This window comes from Corella eumyota, chromosome 3, assembly GCF_963082875.1.
Source record: "Corella eumyota chromosome 3, kaCorEumy4.1, whole genome shotgun sequence".
Lineage (NCBI taxonomy): Eukaryota > Metazoa > Chordata > Ascidiacea > Phlebobranchia > Corellidae > Corella > Corella eumyota.
The window spans coordinates 8,397,223-8,413,438 of record NC_137492.1 but is presented as its reverse complement, the minus strand read 5'-3'; the positions used below and the strand labels follow the sequence as shown (position 1 = coordinate 8,413,438).

General features: G+C 29.1%; 3 protein-coding genes across 4 annotated transcripts in view; 2 read left to right on the top strand and 1 right to left on the bottom strand.

The window, feature by feature from the left end:
* LOC145746259 (ATP-binding cassette sub-family D member 3-like) overlaps positions 1-16,216 on the top strand; it is a 51,494-nt gene that overhangs the window by 6,266 nt on the left and 29,012 nt on the right. The window lies entirely within an intron of this gene.
* Positions 1,468-5,085, bottom strand: LOC145745307 (uncharacterized). The gene has a single exon (XM_082563345.1). The coding sequence runs from the start codon at positions 4,998-5,000 to the stop codon at positions 1,716-1,718; it is 3,285 nt and encodes a 1,094-aa protein (XP_082419471.1). The 5' UTR covers positions 5,001-5,085; the 3' UTR covers positions 1,468-1,715.
* Positions 6,989-14,298, top strand: LOC145744809 (molybdenum cofactor sulfurase-like). 2 transcript variants are annotated; one of them, XR_014281238.1, is made up of 16 exons: positions 6,989-7,399; positions 7,759-7,904; positions 8,214-8,331; positions 9,479-9,584; positions 9,890-9,979; positions 10,047-10,150; positions 10,579-10,707; positions 11,032-11,164; positions 11,266-11,388; positions 11,487-11,621; positions 11,717-11,852; positions 12,144-12,281; positions 12,364-12,489; positions 12,657-12,811; positions 13,134-13,221; positions 13,298-13,330. XR_014281238.1 is itself a non-coding variant. In XM_082562759.1 (16 exons), exons 1-16 carry the CDS (start codon positions 7,324-7,326, stop codon positions 13,953-13,955), a joined length of 2,466 nt encoding a protein of 821 aa, XP_082418885.1. In that variant the 5' UTR covers positions 6,990-7,323; the 3' UTR covers positions 13,956-14,298. The 2 variants fall into 2 exon arrangements, 1 of the variants encoding a protein (XP_082418885.1); XM_082562759.1 differs by having other exon boundaries at positions 6,990-7,399; positions 13,129-13,221; positions 13,298-14,298.

Genomic DNA, 16,216 nt, shown 5'->3' with positions numbered 1-16,216 from the left:
TGAAGGCAGTGGGCTTATATTTTATGGGATATTGTTTTGCGATGATTAATTTTTTTTTCTATTAACTGTTTAAAAGTTATGTAAAAAAGGTTTATTAAATAAAACCTTGTTTTTAGTATTTTTTACACATGGATGGAAGAGGAAAATATGAATTTAAACAAATCGATGAAGAAACTACTCAATTTGGTTCTTAAACCGAATTAGTTTCATATATAATCATGTTTTACCATGTTTAGCTAGATTTTAGTCAAATTAAAAAATGGTATTAAGTCAGTTCCTACAATTAATATAATTTTGAAATATGCAATGTGTATAGACAGAGAGCTATATTAATTGCCTGTGTATTAATTATTTAAAGCACATACAATATTTTTGTGACTTACTTTATGCTAAAAAGAGTGTAAATTGCATTGGTTAAATAATTTTATCTGAAAAATAAATTAGGTAATTTTATATTTTATTTGAAAAATAGTGCGGCTTTGTGATTATATGCAGTATTTTATAATTTTTTTAATTGCGTCAAAGTTTTTACTAATTTATTTGCCTGTTAAAATATATGTGTTACTTTAATTTATTTAAAATAGTATCCCATAAGGTTTAATGTCCAAAAACATAAATTTTTTTCTCATTATATGTTTATATTATCTTTGTACAAATTAAATATAATTCTGCAATCGAAAAAATACATTCAAATATTATTTGCTTTAAACAAATGGTAAGACATTTTTTGTCACTTAAATTTTTTATGTTAATATACAAAATAGTAAATGCATACGTGGGATTTTTAATGATTTGTAAGTAGTGTGGTTAAGCGGTCACGGCATTAAACACAAGCGGAAGGTTCTAGTGCCGAACCAATGCCACACTATTCGCTCTTGATCCTGGCGTTTACATATAGCACACGTCCCAACTTCACACCCTTTCTCAATAAACATAAAAAATCCGATCACCTTTTAAGGTGATATGAAAAAAGATTTACTTGTTGAAGTGCTACTCTTTAATATAATCCCCCGGTTCGAATCAATAAGCCAGAATCTGATAACACTATTTTATTAAAAATTATATACATTCTTACCCCAGCCCTTCTCAGGAAAATCTCTTTAAATTTTTGTTGACCTAAATTTTGCTAAAACGTAGTTTTTTGTAAGAAAACGCATATTTACAATAATGCATTAAAGTGACGAACCTATATTGGTGTTCAGATGTTCGTATGAACATTTGTTTAAAATGCAGCAGGTTACTTAATTTGTCTAAGTCATATCTAATTCCATTTCAAAAACTTGCAGTTTTAAAACAAGATTTATTATTTGCCTTATGGTGTTACTGTAGCAATTCATGATATTAAAACAATTTTAACAATTTTTATATAAATCGTAATATTTCTAAAATATAAAATCATAGTTAAATTAAGTTTGTACAATTCATTAGGTTCAAAATTAGCAAACAAATATATATATATTTATACTAAAACCGGTTCAGGGGTTAAAATCAGAACATCAAACATCTAGGCTTAAAAAAATCAGAACATTAGTTCATTTAAAACGGTAAAATACTAGTAAAAAAGCATTTTAAACTTAATGTATTACAAATATAATATTAATACTACCAAAAATCTGCATTTAAAAAAATTGTATTTGGACCTAAGTGTAATTTAATCAATAAATTATTTATTAACAAAAATTTGTTTAATTTAACAGCTACTTGGATTTTAAAAATTAACATTTCTTTACTACAAACTTTAAAATAAATGGCATGGCATCACATAGTATGGCCTTACATTTTTTTATCAAAACTTCACATATCTTTATTGTGACTGGATTTTTGCCGGCTTGTTGGTAGATCGTAAGAGAAGTTTGGAAATCATCTAATGCTTCTTGATATTGACCGAGCTCATATTTGCACAATCCAATCATATAATGATCCTCAGCAACACCAACGCTTTTACTTGGATTGTCATCAATTTGTTGGTGGATTTCAAGTGCAGTTTGTAAAAAGAATAATGCTTTTTTATTTTGACCAAGCTCATAATGGCACAATCCAATCCATAAATGGGACTTTGCAACATCACTGCTTTTAGTTGGATCGCTGACAATTTGGTTGTGGATTTTTAGTTCAGTTTGGAAATTAGACAAAGCTTCTTTATGTTGACCGAGCTCATATTTACACAATCCTATCCAATAATGATTGCTAGCAACATCACTACTTTTAGTTGGATCACCGACAATTTGGTGGCGGATTTTAAGTAAAGTTTGGAAATTAGATAATGCTTCCTTATATTGACCAAGTACACATTTGCACATTCCAATCAAATTATAATTGTTAGCAACATAACCTCTATTAGTTGGATCGTCGACAACTCGTTGGCGGATTTTAAGTGAAGTTTGGAAATCAATTAATGCTTCTTTATATTGATTGAGCTTATATTTGCAAAATCCTATTCGAAAATGACTTTCAGCAACATAACCGCTATTAGTTGGATCATCATTAATTTGTTGGCGGATTTCAAGTGAAGTTTGGAAATCGTTTAATGCTTCTTTATAATGACCAAGCTTATCTTTGCACATTCCTATCCGATAATGCCCTTCAGCAACATAACTGCTAATAGTTGGATTGTCATTAAATTGTTGGCGGATTTCAAGTGAAGTTTGAAAATCGGTCAATGCTTCATCATAATGGCCAAGCTTATCTTTGCACAATCCTATTCGATAATAATTTTCAGCAACATAACTGCTATTAGTTGGATCATTATTAATTTTTTGGCGAATTTTTTGTGAAGTTTGGAAATCGCATAATGCTTCTTTATGTTGACCAAGCTTACATTTGCACAATCCAATCCCATAATGACAATTAGCAACATTATTGCTTTCGGTTGGATCCTCGCCAATTTGGTGGCGAATTTTAAGTGAAGCTTGGATATCGGATAATGCTTTTTGATATTGATCGAGTTCATATTCACACAATCCAATCCAATAATGACAATTAGCAACATTATTGCTTTTGGTTGGATCGTCAGGAACTTGATGGCGGATTTTAAGTGAAGCTTGAATATCGGATAACGCTTCTTTATATTGGCCGAGCTCATATTTGCTCAATCCAATCCAATAATAACAATCAGCAACATTGTTGCTTTTGGTTAAATTGTCGACAACTTGGTGGCGGATTTCAAGTGAAGCTTGGAAATCAAATAATGCTTCATTATAGTTACCGAGCATGTATTTGCACAATCCAATCCAATAATAACAACTAGAATCATCATTGCTTTCAGTTGAATCGTCGACAATTTGGTGGCCGATTTCAAGTGAAGTTTGGAAATCCGATAATGCTGCTTTATATTGACCCAGCATGTATTTGCACAAACCAATTCCATGATGACAAAAAGAAACATACTCCTTTGTTTTATTAGCAAACTCAGTTTTGCATTTTTCCTGGTTCCACCATTTTATAGCAAAGGTATAAAAACCTAAAACCATACAAATTACAAAAATCAAAGGGTTTGTAGGCTTTTCTTTTTTATCTAATTCAGGCAATTGTTCTTGAAATTTATTAATTAATGAAAAATATTCAACAATGCTTTTTATTCCCACCGTGTTATTTATAAATGTACTTTTTATTTCTGATTGTTGAATTGTATCATCTTGTGATTTCTTATTCATGTAAACTCTTAATCTCGTCTCACATGCAACAGCAATAGCAAATTTAAGATTGCAACCAACTTTTTCTGTTAATTTATTTTTTTGCATTAGCGTATCCAAAATATCAAAGCAACATGATTCTTTATAGCCATAAATTTTACCTATTGCCGAAACAAATATAGTTGAACTTCTGTAAACCATTCTTTTTATGTTTAGGTTTTTAATGTACCCTATATTATTTAATTGGTTTAAAACATCAAAATCTTTTTTATTTTTATTGATTTGATTTTTTACAATTAAATAATATTGTTCTTTGTCCAATAAACTTATTTCCTTATCAACATTTATTTGAAATTGCTGATATAATTGTTGACTACCAGCAACAAAACAAGATGTCATTAACATATCAGCTAAATAGTAACCATTTTTTATATTTTCTTTTGACTTGATAAAACTGGCCATTTTGTTGACTGTTTGAATTAGTTCAAGTGTAAATGGTTTGTTTTTTGTTTTAACCTGTCTTCCTAATGGAAATTTACAAGCATGAGGTACCATTCCATCAAAGGAAATGCCTATGGGTGTAACAGCATCATAAAAGTTAAACTTGTTTTGATCTCCACTATTTAAGGTTGGGATTTGGACTCTAGATATGTTAGTTTCGCCGAGATTAATCAAAACAATTTGAAAGAACACAGCAAACCACCTAAAGTATTTTTTTATTTTTTCTTGGTACTTTTCACTCATTTCTGTGATTTTGTTATTCAAAACTATGACATTTTCAAAATCAGAGTAAGGGGTTATTTCTCTTCGTGAAAGTGATCCAAGTCCGACTAAAGCATATTCACATGGGGGATTTCCCATTATTTCTTCACAAAACCCAGCAAGACAGTTCATAATCTCTTTATAATCTTCACTTATAATATATTGCAGATTGCTTATAGCTTCAACCTTTTGGTCTTTAAGTTTTGTAAACTCCTCGTTAGATATGTCTTCGGAAATCGGAGGAAAAGTAACAAGTATCTCATTTACCTTTTTTCTCATTTCTGTAACATTTTTAGCAATTATTTCAGAATATTTAATTAAATCTGCTTCTTGGTTTGCTGCATTTGCAACTTTAAGTAAATCAACGCAAAATTGATTTAGATGTTGTTTAATTTCTTTTACATTTTCAGGTTTTCTAACAATAGATGCGTTTAACAAAGCTGCACTTTGAATTAATTTGATTTTGTCAGCCTGTTGTAAACCTTCAGTTTTGTAAATTAAGCCAAGTTTGTGGAAAAGTTTTGCAGATTGTACGGGAAATATTTCTTTTCCATTGTTGTCACAAATTTGTTGAAGTTGTTCAACAATCTCTTTTTCTGTATCCATTAGTAAACGTGTTTGCTTGTTTTATTAAAAACAATATTACCATTAAGCTTGGTCTAATATTAGATTAAAAAACCTAATCAATGTAAAATCCTAAAAATCTCAAATTTAGTTATTTTACAGTAGAGTTAAAACATAAACTTCGAAATCCATTAAGTTATGCCAACAAACTGTTTTACAACAAATTTGGCAATAAAATTTATATTAACTGCCAACCCCAACCAATCGTTATAAACTAAAATCTAATAAAAAGCAATGAATAAGTCGTTAAAGTTCTTGAAGTTAGTGCAAATAACAACCGAGTAGGTCGTAAACATATGAAGGCCGTAAAAATTTTAACATAGTTATATAGAATTATATTTATAAGCCAGTTTAAAGCAGTAAAAAAAGCTGAACAAAAAAACTAATAAAGCATCATAAATGCTGACTTTGTTTAAGTATTGTCAATTTACACTTATATAAAAAAACTTAAAAACCTGCACAAATTAAAACTTTTTAACTTTGAACTTGCTTTTACAGTTTGCTATTTTAGTTTGTTTGATTAATAAATCCAAGGTCCTTATATAAAAGTGTTATATTTAATAAAACAAGTATATAGTCATAAGTTCCTTAAACATTACTTGTAGTTAGCAGTCCTCGCCAATTATCTTGCTACTTTTAAAAAACTTTCAACTCTACATCTACCCTTAATCCCAATTCCATGATTGCTATATATATATATATCTAATTATAGGTTATTACTATTTAAAATGGCGCTTATAAATATATAATGTTCCCGCTACTATTACAGTTTGCAAAAAATGGTATTTTAATAGCGTCCTTTTCAGGCTTTGCCATAGAAGTGGTAAAGTTTAAAATAAAAGTTGCATTAATGTACTAAATATTATAATAGTTGTACCATTTTTTTATTATTTTCTAAAAAACACATTTTTACCAAAAAAGTAACCTGGACAAAAGAAATAACAAATGCAGCCCAACTTCTTACTAAAGATTAAGACGATACATCAGTGGTACCCTTTTATTCCATCTGAGCAAGGTATTTTATTTTTATTAAAAACAATCAAATATATACAAATTTTTTTCAGAATTTTTATCTTACTTAAATGTTGTTTTAAAAGTTTTATTACTAAGAATTGCTTGCTATAATCAATAGTCTTATAAAAATATGTATTTAAAAACAAAAATTATTTTTTTTTTTATATATTTATTATTTAACTGGTACATTTGGAGCTTAAGAACATTCTATCATAATCTTATATCTTGTTGTTCCTGAAATCATTTTAAACAAGTTAAAAAAGTAAAAAAACTAAACAACAAAAAAATTAGGTGTTACACTTTATTTTAGATTAAATATTACTAAGAAATAACAAAAACAAATTATTTAATTTCAGATTAAATTTATTTGTGTGAAACAAAATGTGTGAATTTCTTTGTTACCCAAGTTTTAAATGTATATGTGACCACCAGTTTTATTAATTTTTTTGTGGGGTGACTGAAATCCGTTGGGCCATTGTTTGTTAAGATAAAAATTTTACTAAATTGTAAATCATTTGTTTTGTTATTTCTTAGTTTGTTTTAATTAAATATGAATTTAAACAGTTTAACAATGTTACTTTTTATGCAACCCATTAACTGTGCCTATTCAGAAATGCATAGGTAGCATTTTTATTGAATAGTGAGATAATAGATTACGTAGTTGGAGTGTTACCCCTTAACCTAATGTTCCGGGTCAAATCCATAAGCTGGTGACGCTAGTTTATCTACTACTAGACACTTTAACATCATAACAGACACCTAGAAAATGCCCTTTAAATTATGTTGACGACCTGGGTTTTGCTAAATTACGGTTTTTAAGAATTCAATATAATGTTTTTTTGGTTTAATATTAGCGCATTGATACAATAACGCATTAGCGGAAATACTTTTTTTCCGCCTTGTTCCGCAAAGCATTTTAGTTATATAAGTTTTATCGGCAATGCAAAATACAAAAACATTGAATGTATTGAGGCTATTGAAAATCAATAATTTTTAGATGTTTTTTAATCAAATATAGTTAATAATACTCTAATTTTAATGAGTTAGCTATAAAAAATTACAAAAAATTATTTTGTGCGAAGCTTTGCAAACCTATGTAACAAACAGCATATTGTCAATTGTCTGGTCAGCTGGTTGTTACGTAACTTAAAATATATGTTCAGTATGTTATGCAAATCTAGCTGCTGTAGGTATCATTGCAGTGAATTTTTGTAATAGCTAAAAAAGACAGCAGTATTCCTTCTTGTGATGTACAGACCTGAGTTGAACATCGTTCAAATAGTGAATTATTATGTGTTTATCTGAAGATAATGATTACCCAAGAAATTTAAAGGCAATAAGACAAACGGAATTTCCAACAATAAAAGGTTTATGTTTACAAGTTAACAGACTATATTTCAACAAATTTTAAAATGTGTAATTTTTATACATGACTGAATGAGGTCCTGAGTTCGATCCCCACTGGTCTCATGCTGTAGCTTTTTTAAGTAAGGCGCTATAAACTGTATAAACTTTTGCTGAACCAACACTTAATTAGCAGCTTATGTAACAGGCAAATTTAATCTATAATATCACAAACTGCCACAGACAACTTGAGACTGTGTTTAGGACATGCTGCCGACCTTTCCAAATCGAGGACAAAAATATATAATATTAAAAAAACTTTTTTTTTTCGAATGTTAAATAAAAATATAAAAGTAATAAATTGATTTATTTATAATTTTAGATGTGATTTATATGGACCATGCTGGTTCAACATTATATTCTCATAGTCAAATAAGTGAATACACAAAAGATTTGTTAAGCAACGTTTATGGCAACCCCCATAGTGGAAATCCAAGCAGTGAATTAACATCCGATGCTATTTATCAAGTATATATATCATTATTGTTTATTTTATTGAACATAAGTTAATCTATTCTTAAAAGTTTTCAAAATATTTCTTTGTAACAAGGTTGAAGTAATGTGTGATCCTTTGATAATTTTTACTAAATTTGTCCTTACGTTATTGAAGAAAAATCAGACAAAAATACATTTTTTTTTAAATAAAAAGCCACAATGGATTTTTGTCCAAATGTAATAATTCAAAAAAAAAAATTTAATTAATAACTAATTTGACAAACAAATTGCATACAACAAAATGACTTACAGTTAATAGGCCTATGTCATAATTTTTTAAAGACTCGAGGAGAGATATTAAATCATTTTAACACCAACAACAAGGAGTATAAAGTCATTTTTACAAGTGGAGCTACGGGAGCAATCAAAATTGTTGCTGAAAGTTTTAATTGGAGTGAAGGTATTACCTAAGTTATTATTTTTTTTCCAATTAATCTACTTTCTTAGTTGGGTACATTTTGATTGTTGTAATATATTTGAAACTTACAATTAATAATTGTCTGTAGTAATTTATCTGCGCACCACAAATGTCATTTTAGGTTTTAAAGGCCTAGAAATTAAAATAAAATTTAGGTTTTTTAAATTTAATATTTCTATGCATATTTTTGTGCATTTAAATTTATTAGTCCTAATATTGTTTATTAAATATTTGGTTCGTTTTGTAAATAAATCGGTTTTTGACAGCAGAATTTTAATTAAAGTTTATGCACTCTTCATTAAGCTAATACAATTAAATTCATGGTAACTTTAAAACCAAGATTAATTATTAAGGCATATTATAAACAAACAGGCGCTTAATTACTGTAAATAAACAAAATAAATTTCTGCACAATTTTTTTTTATGTCTTTGATATAATTATATACAGTTCTCTAAAACGTCATAAAAAAACTAAAAAAGAATTTAAAGCAGGCGAAATTATGTGTAAAAAATATATATACAATTGATATTATTTTTTAAGTTTTTTTAATTACAAAAAAATATTGCAACTCAAATTAAAAAAAAAACATAGGTTATAAATATATACAGTTTTAGCAAAAAAAAGCAAATAATTACCAAAAAAACAATTAATAAAATTTTTCCATCCTGACATTAATCTACATGTAATGTGACTTATAAAGTGTATATATCTAATTATATTTGTATGTCTAACTTGTTGGCTTCTAAAATTAATAAACTGTTGTTTGTGGTGTGCAGGTAATAATTACATAGCATATATAAGTTGAAAGTTGTAACCATATTGTGACAATGTAAATGCAGCCCGTAAATCGCACTCAACTAGGTGGGGTAAATAGCCATCTAGTTTTCAAAATTTCAAAATAATTTGAAGTTTTGTCTGGAGTGTGATATACCGTTAATGTTGTTGGACTACAAATCTAAAGGTTTTCGGGTTCAGGTCGCACCAATGCCACACTATTCGCCCTTGAGCCCGGCTGTTACGAATAGTCCAAACATGACATTATATTACAGCCTTAATCGATAAAAAAATTAAAAACCTATCCCCTTAAGGGGGTATAGAAAAAAATCTAAGTTTTAATTATGTTATCAGGTGCTTCAACATTTTGGTATCTTGAAGACAACCATACTTCAGTAGTTGGCATTCGAGAATCTGCTCATGCGGCTGGTGCTTCATCAATTTGTTTGTCCTTGAATAAGTATAAATGCTTTAAAATAATAATTAGTGAAAGCCATCCATTTTTTGTCTTTTTTTATACGCAGGGTGTAGTGGCCAGAACACTAGACTACAGCATGAGTTTATTTGTTTAATTTTCACTGCTTTTATGTTGTAGCATCTTTGAGAGAGTCGCTTTAGAGGGTACCAACTTCTGCCCAAAACCTATCAACTAATAAATTATCGTTTATATTATAAATAATAAGCATTAACATCCCAAACTGTGAGTGGATAAAGATATTCATATATAATATTTATACAATTTTACTTTGTTTTTAATGTCACTAGGGCTAGCAAAACAGCTGATGCCTTTACACTAAAGAATTATAATCCAATTTTAGTGAAAAAAGCCAAGTTAAAAGTCCCTGCCACATCAAGGTATTTTTTTTAAATTGTTTTGTTTGATATTCAGTTTTATTAAAACAAAACTAAATTGTTTATTTAGCACAAGTCATCTGTTTGCCTATCCGGGACAAAGCAATTTCTCTGGTTGTAAATATCCATTAAAATGGATTGATGATATAAAATGCAATGAAATTCCTAAATCAGGTAAACACTAGTAAACATTTTTCTGTTGTTTAAATATACATTTATTATTTTTTCCATTATGTTGCTCTTACAAAGCAATTTTTCTTCAGATATCTTGGGATACTTTATTTATACTAATAAAACCATTGTAAAAAGAAGATAAAAGTAAATATATAATGGAAACTGTAGTTTTATTGTTAAATTTTGTATATCCATTTATTAATTAGTATAACCTATATTACTAAAACCCACTCAAAAACTAAAATTTGAAAACAACATTTAATCAAAATTTGGGTCAACTTTAGACAATTTTGGGGTTATGGTTTTCTGCCAAATGTATATTTAGTAAAATAACTTAGGGTGATATAACAGTAATTTTTTTAAATTGCTTAAAAAAACTTTCTCTATAGGTTTAGTTTAATTTAAATTTTTTTTCATTTTTTTACTAGATATACAAGGAAAATGGTTTACTTTATTGGATGCTTCATCTTTGGTTTCGACTTCATCTCTAAATTTAAACAAACATGCCCCAGATTTTGTTTGTATTTCTTTTTACAAAATGTTTGGATTTCCAACAGGCAAGTCGAATGAATTTTTTTGCAGCGTAAATTTTGTGGCATCATTTTTAATATTTTTTTATTTCTCGGTAATCTATGACATGGCGATGCAAATTAACTTTGCAGTAGGAATGGAACCTAGGACTTCTTGTAATAAAAATTTATAATTTTTGGCACTTCTTATTTTTAATGCTTGCTATAAATATTATAACAAAAAAATAATTATAATAGGTTTTTATTAGTTTCGAGTTTAAACGATTTTACTAGTAATGAAATGCAGCCCAAAGTGAGAGCAATTGACTGTTTAAATGAATATACTAAAAACATTTTTAAAAATTTTTGAAGGTCTTGGAGCCCTGTTAGTTAAAAAAGATGCTGCTGCAGAATTAACAAATAAAATATACTTTGGAGGTGGGACTGCAGATGGATATTTAGCAACTTCAGATTACTATAAACCACGAGTATCTCTACATTCTAGGTAGGTGGGAAAATTATTATTATTTTCAATTTAGTAAGTTCATTTGTTACTAAACAATAAGTGAAACTTTGTTATAAATATTTTTTTATAATTATTTTTAGATTTGAAGATGGCAGTTTACCCTTTTTAAATATAATTGCTTTAAGGCATGGGTTTAATGCTTTAAGCAAAATTACCAAATCCATAAGTATAGTGCAAAATCATACTTTTTTAGTAGCCAAGAGGTATGTAATAAGAAACTTTGTAAGTGTAGTTTAGTGCTTGTATAGTGCCTATACTTATGAAAGAATTTTTTAGGATATTTTATTATGCATTTTTTTAGGTTGTATCTTAAAATGAATGAAATGAGATATTTAAACAATAATCCTCTTGTACATATTTATTCCTATTCAAATTTTAAAAGCACAGACGCCCAAGGACCAATTGTTTGTTTTAACCTAAAAAGAATGGATAAAAGGTAATGTAGACTTTCCCTGTTTATTTATATTTGTAATTGTATTTATTTCTAATTTAATTAAGTGTTTTTATTTATGATATTAAATTTTGTGTTAGTTATATTGGGTTCAATCATGTTCTTCAACTGGCAGCATCAAAAAATATTCATTTAAGATCAGGGTGTTTCTGTAATGTGGGAGCCTGTTGTGCCATGTTGGACCTGCAACCTAATCACTTAGAAAAAGTATACGAGGTAGACCTTAAAAATCTATTTATTCATTAATAAGTAATCCTAAATTAAGCAGTAGATTTAACGTATTACAAAGTAAATATACATATATTTTTTTAAAATTTTATCCTCCTGAGTGTTTTAGATAAGCAAAAGTTGGTAATATTTAATGCTCACTTATTCACGCTATTCACACTCTGGCATAGACTCTGTGGGAATCAAACAGATGACCTTATGTTATGGTGCTTAATGTATTTACATAAAGTGTAATTTTTTTCTGGAAAAGGGTTAAAAACAATAAGTTAATTTATATAGAGTGGGCACGTTTGTGGTGATCATGTTGACCTCATTAATGGACAACCAGTTGGGGCTGTAAGATTATCACTGGGCTACATGTCAACTAATGAAGACGCTGACTATTTTTTGGAATTTTTGGAGGATTCTTTTTTAAAGGTACCATTAAGTTATTTAAAAAAAAGAACTATATGCATGTAAATTGATTTTAGGAGAACCTTATATATTTATTTACTTTTAGGTTGAGGAAAGTTTTTCCAGTATGAAGAATGAAGTCCATTCTACCAATTGTAATCACTCGATTCCCAATCAAATTTACTTGAAGAAAATTTTTGTTTATCCTGTTAAATCATGTCGGCCAATGGAGGTAAGTTCTAAAACTACAAAGAAGATCAAATCTTATTCATTTTACCTGGTTAAATTACCAAAAGAGTACCAGGTTAAATTACCAAAAGCTATTACATATTTCTGTTATTTTAACAATAGTTTTAATCAACGAATTTTATTTATTACTGGAATTTAATTGATTTTTAGGTATCTTCTTGGGATATTTGTGAAACTGGGTTAAAATATGACAGACAGTGGATGGTTGTGGGTGAATTTGGAGTCTGCTGGACTTTGAAACGACAACACAGAATGACATTGATCAAAACTTGGATTGATTTGAAAAAATCGACCTTAACACTCAGGTTCAAAAAATAAGGATCATATGTATTCTATGGCCCACTAAAAAGTTTAGGCAATGAAGCAATGAGACGTGAGAACCATAAAAGTAACAAGAACAATATGTGTTAATTATTAGGATTTTATTTAATAATACTTAGTTGAAAGATATAAAGTGATTATAGAGTAGGGGTTAGAGAATATAAAAATATATTTAGAAAGGTAATAAGTTAATCAGGGGACCTTAAAGTATACATGACCCAAAAATAAATCAATTTTTTCAAAAGACAATTAATATAACATAGTATTTTTTTACAAACATGTAATTTAAGGTGGTTTTTAGTTCAGATGAATTTGGAAGTGTGCAAGTACCATCAGAACTTGATCAAAATTCTGAAAATTTACTAACTTGTCAATCCAAAGTCTGTGGAGAAAAGTAAGTAACGACGAAAAACATATATATTTATTTTACTAATACTGGACTTGTTAATTTTTGTTATACATTTTTTAAGGATAGTGGGTTATAATTGTGGATCAAAAGTAAATGACTGGCTTACAAAAGTTATTGGAAAAAAGGCAGTTTTAATTCGAAAACAATCTGGTGCAAAGCGATTTAGCAAAAACAAGGTGAAATCCGAAAAATCTGAGACTATCTCTCAACCCCTGTCACTCTCTAATGAAGCACAGTTTCTTATGGTATCAGAAACCACTGTTGAATATCTACAAAAGATAATAAACAAACACAACATGTCGGAGGACTGTTTGTTGGTTGAAGATGCTAAATTTCCAGGAAAAAGCGAAAACTATCTCGACACGGAATCAATAATAGCAAGATTTCGCTGCAATTTTCTCATTTCTGGTGCAGCACCATTTACAGAAGAATCATGGAGTAAGGTGGTTATTAAAACAGAGAACAACGAACAAATTGAATTAAAATGCACCGGTCTTTGTAATAGATGTAGTATGGTATGTATAGACCATAACACTGGGGAGCGAGGGATAGAACCGTTAAGGACCCTTGGCACCTTACCCCCACCAGGTAACCAGGAAAACACTAAGCAGCGAAGAAATCAATTTGGGGTTTATTTGTATTCAAATGACAAATTTTTGCAGATCAAATGTGGTGCTCAATTGTCGGTTTTGCAAAAATGTGCTAGTTCAGACAATTAAACTGCCTTTAATTATTTAAATTACTATTACATTTTAATTTTATTCATTGTTTGTATTGTGTAATAATTTTAAGTTCTATTTTAGTCTCAAATTTTGTATCTATTTTGTATGTTTAAATTAAATTTGCAATTTAAATATAGAATGCACTTGTAAAACTAAATTGTATTTAAAATTTATGTGATTTTTGTCATAAAAAGGTAAGTATATTGATTTGTTATTATAAAGAATCACTGATGCAATTGTTCAACAAAATTTAAATAAAATTGTCCAGATTATTTTAGTACATTTATTAAATTTTGCCAAACATTTACTACGATTATTCTCCAAAAATTTGTTTTATTTTGTTAAAATAAAGGTTAGTAATATGATCAAGTTTAGTAACCAACACGAAAATTTCAATTGCAGGTTTCTACATCTAATATTGTGATTAACGAACAAATTTAATTTGAAAAAACACAAACGAAAGACTTTTGGTTAGTAAGTATTACAAAAGTAACTTGTGAAATTAAGTTAAAAAACTTATCTACAAAAAATGATTATAAAAAGTTTTTTTTTATATTTATAAAAAAAAACAGAAAGTATTATAATTCATTTAGCACGCTAAAAATCAGTTACAATCTTATGGTACCACTTTAATTGAGCAAACACATTTTTCCTTTGCGTTTTTTTAATTTTCTGCATTACTTGTGTTGTTATCCGCTACATCTAAATGACATTGTTTATAGTCTGTAATTGTGTGATAGCGTTTAAAACATTGGTCGGGACATAGAGGTACAACACATCGGCTGCATTGGTACCTAGTTTGCCTGCGTCCGTGATGGCGTTTCCTATCGGAGCACACCTCGCATGCTTTTCTTCGCTGTCCGCTTATGACCTCTACAAAATGACCGTTTTGTGTGATTCTGTTGTTAGTGCTTAGTGTTGACCGCCGGCCGACTGATCTTCCAATTGGAGTGTATCCGCTTAACAAGTCAGAGCATACAACTTCCATGTATTGCCTTAAATCAATCTTCTTGGCTTTAGATGTAGAGTCAAAACATTTACAGTGCTGCAGGTAGGCTGTGTGTGAGTTAATAATGGACATACTTGTTAAACCGTCAAATATTCGTACATACCATTTCTTAGAACCATGAGGAAAGGGGTACATCTTCATTTCAGGGCCTGTTCGGGTAGATTCATATTCACAAATTGTTTTATGGACAACTTGTTTTGCAATTGTTTCTGCTTCGATTTCTTGTTGGGTTTTATGCTTTGCTGGTGGTACAGGTCGATAATATTTTATAAAAACTGGCAGCAAACTATCTATAAGAGGTCTTACTTTAAACAAGGGATCATAACCGGGTTGGTGGCGTAAAATTCGATTTTTGTTGTCATTAAAATGTAAAAATCCTCGGATAGTATTGAATCTATTTCGTTTCATTACATTTGAAAAAGATGGTGTTTCTGTAATCCAATATGAAGACCAGTAATCAGCAATATTTGGTTTTGAACACAAGCCCATAGCAATACATAGTGCCATGAAAGCTTTCATTTCTACCACAGTTACCGGTACCCAGTTATGGTATTTTGAGTTAGGGGATAATTGACCCGGGGTTTCAATAAACTGTTGCGCATAGCGGTTGATTTCGTTAATGAGCATGGTCCAAAATTGTTCATTTAAAAATATATTAAGAAAGTCCATTGGTTTGGCTTCAGCACCTAGATTCGTAAATACATCTTCATGATGAGGAATCCAAGATATTAAAACGCCACATGGATCCAACAAATAAGGAAAATTGTTTGCAAAAGTTGTAACTTTTTGCGAATTCTCCGTTAAAATTGTGCTCCTAGTTGATCTACCCGATCTACTTTTGTAAGTTTTTTTAGGAGTTTTTCTCTTTTTAATCGGTTGTTGATGTGGTTCGGTTGAAAATGGATCATTGGGATACTGGATTGGCATAATCCCTGTGTTGTTTATCTCGGTGTCACTGTCATCACTCCCGCTTCCGTCTTCTGTGGCAGAGTTTTTGTTAGCCATAATGAACATAGAAATTTCTCTGGGTGAGAAAGCACGTTTTGCCATTTTTATTACCTATTGTTAGCACTCCTATGTTATAGAAAAACCACTGTACAGAAATACAAAAAAATAAAAGATAAGAATAAAAATAAACAGTAGCAAAAAGTTATATGAAACTTAACCCACATGATACATTAATATAAAAACAAAAAAGTAAAAAATAAATGTTAAAATTAAGAACCAATTTAAACTTCCTATTGTTATT

Coding starts and splice junctions, on each gene's coding strand:
- LOC145745307 (XM_082563345.1), bottom strand. CDS start 5,000: ATGGATACAGAAAAAGAGATTGTTGAACAACTTCAACAAATTTGTGAC.
- LOC145744809 (XM_082562759.1), top strand. CDS start 7,324: ATGTGTTTATCTGAAGATAATGATTACCCAAGAAATTTAAAGGCAATA. Junction 9,980..10,046: donor AAAGTCCCTGCCACATCAAG/GTATTTTTTTTA, acceptor TTGTTTATTTAG/CACAAGTCATCTGTTTGCCT. Junction 11,389..11,486: donor ACTTTTTTAGTAGCCAAGAG/GTATGTAATAAG, acceptor GCATTTTTTTAG/GTTGTATCTTAAAATGAATG.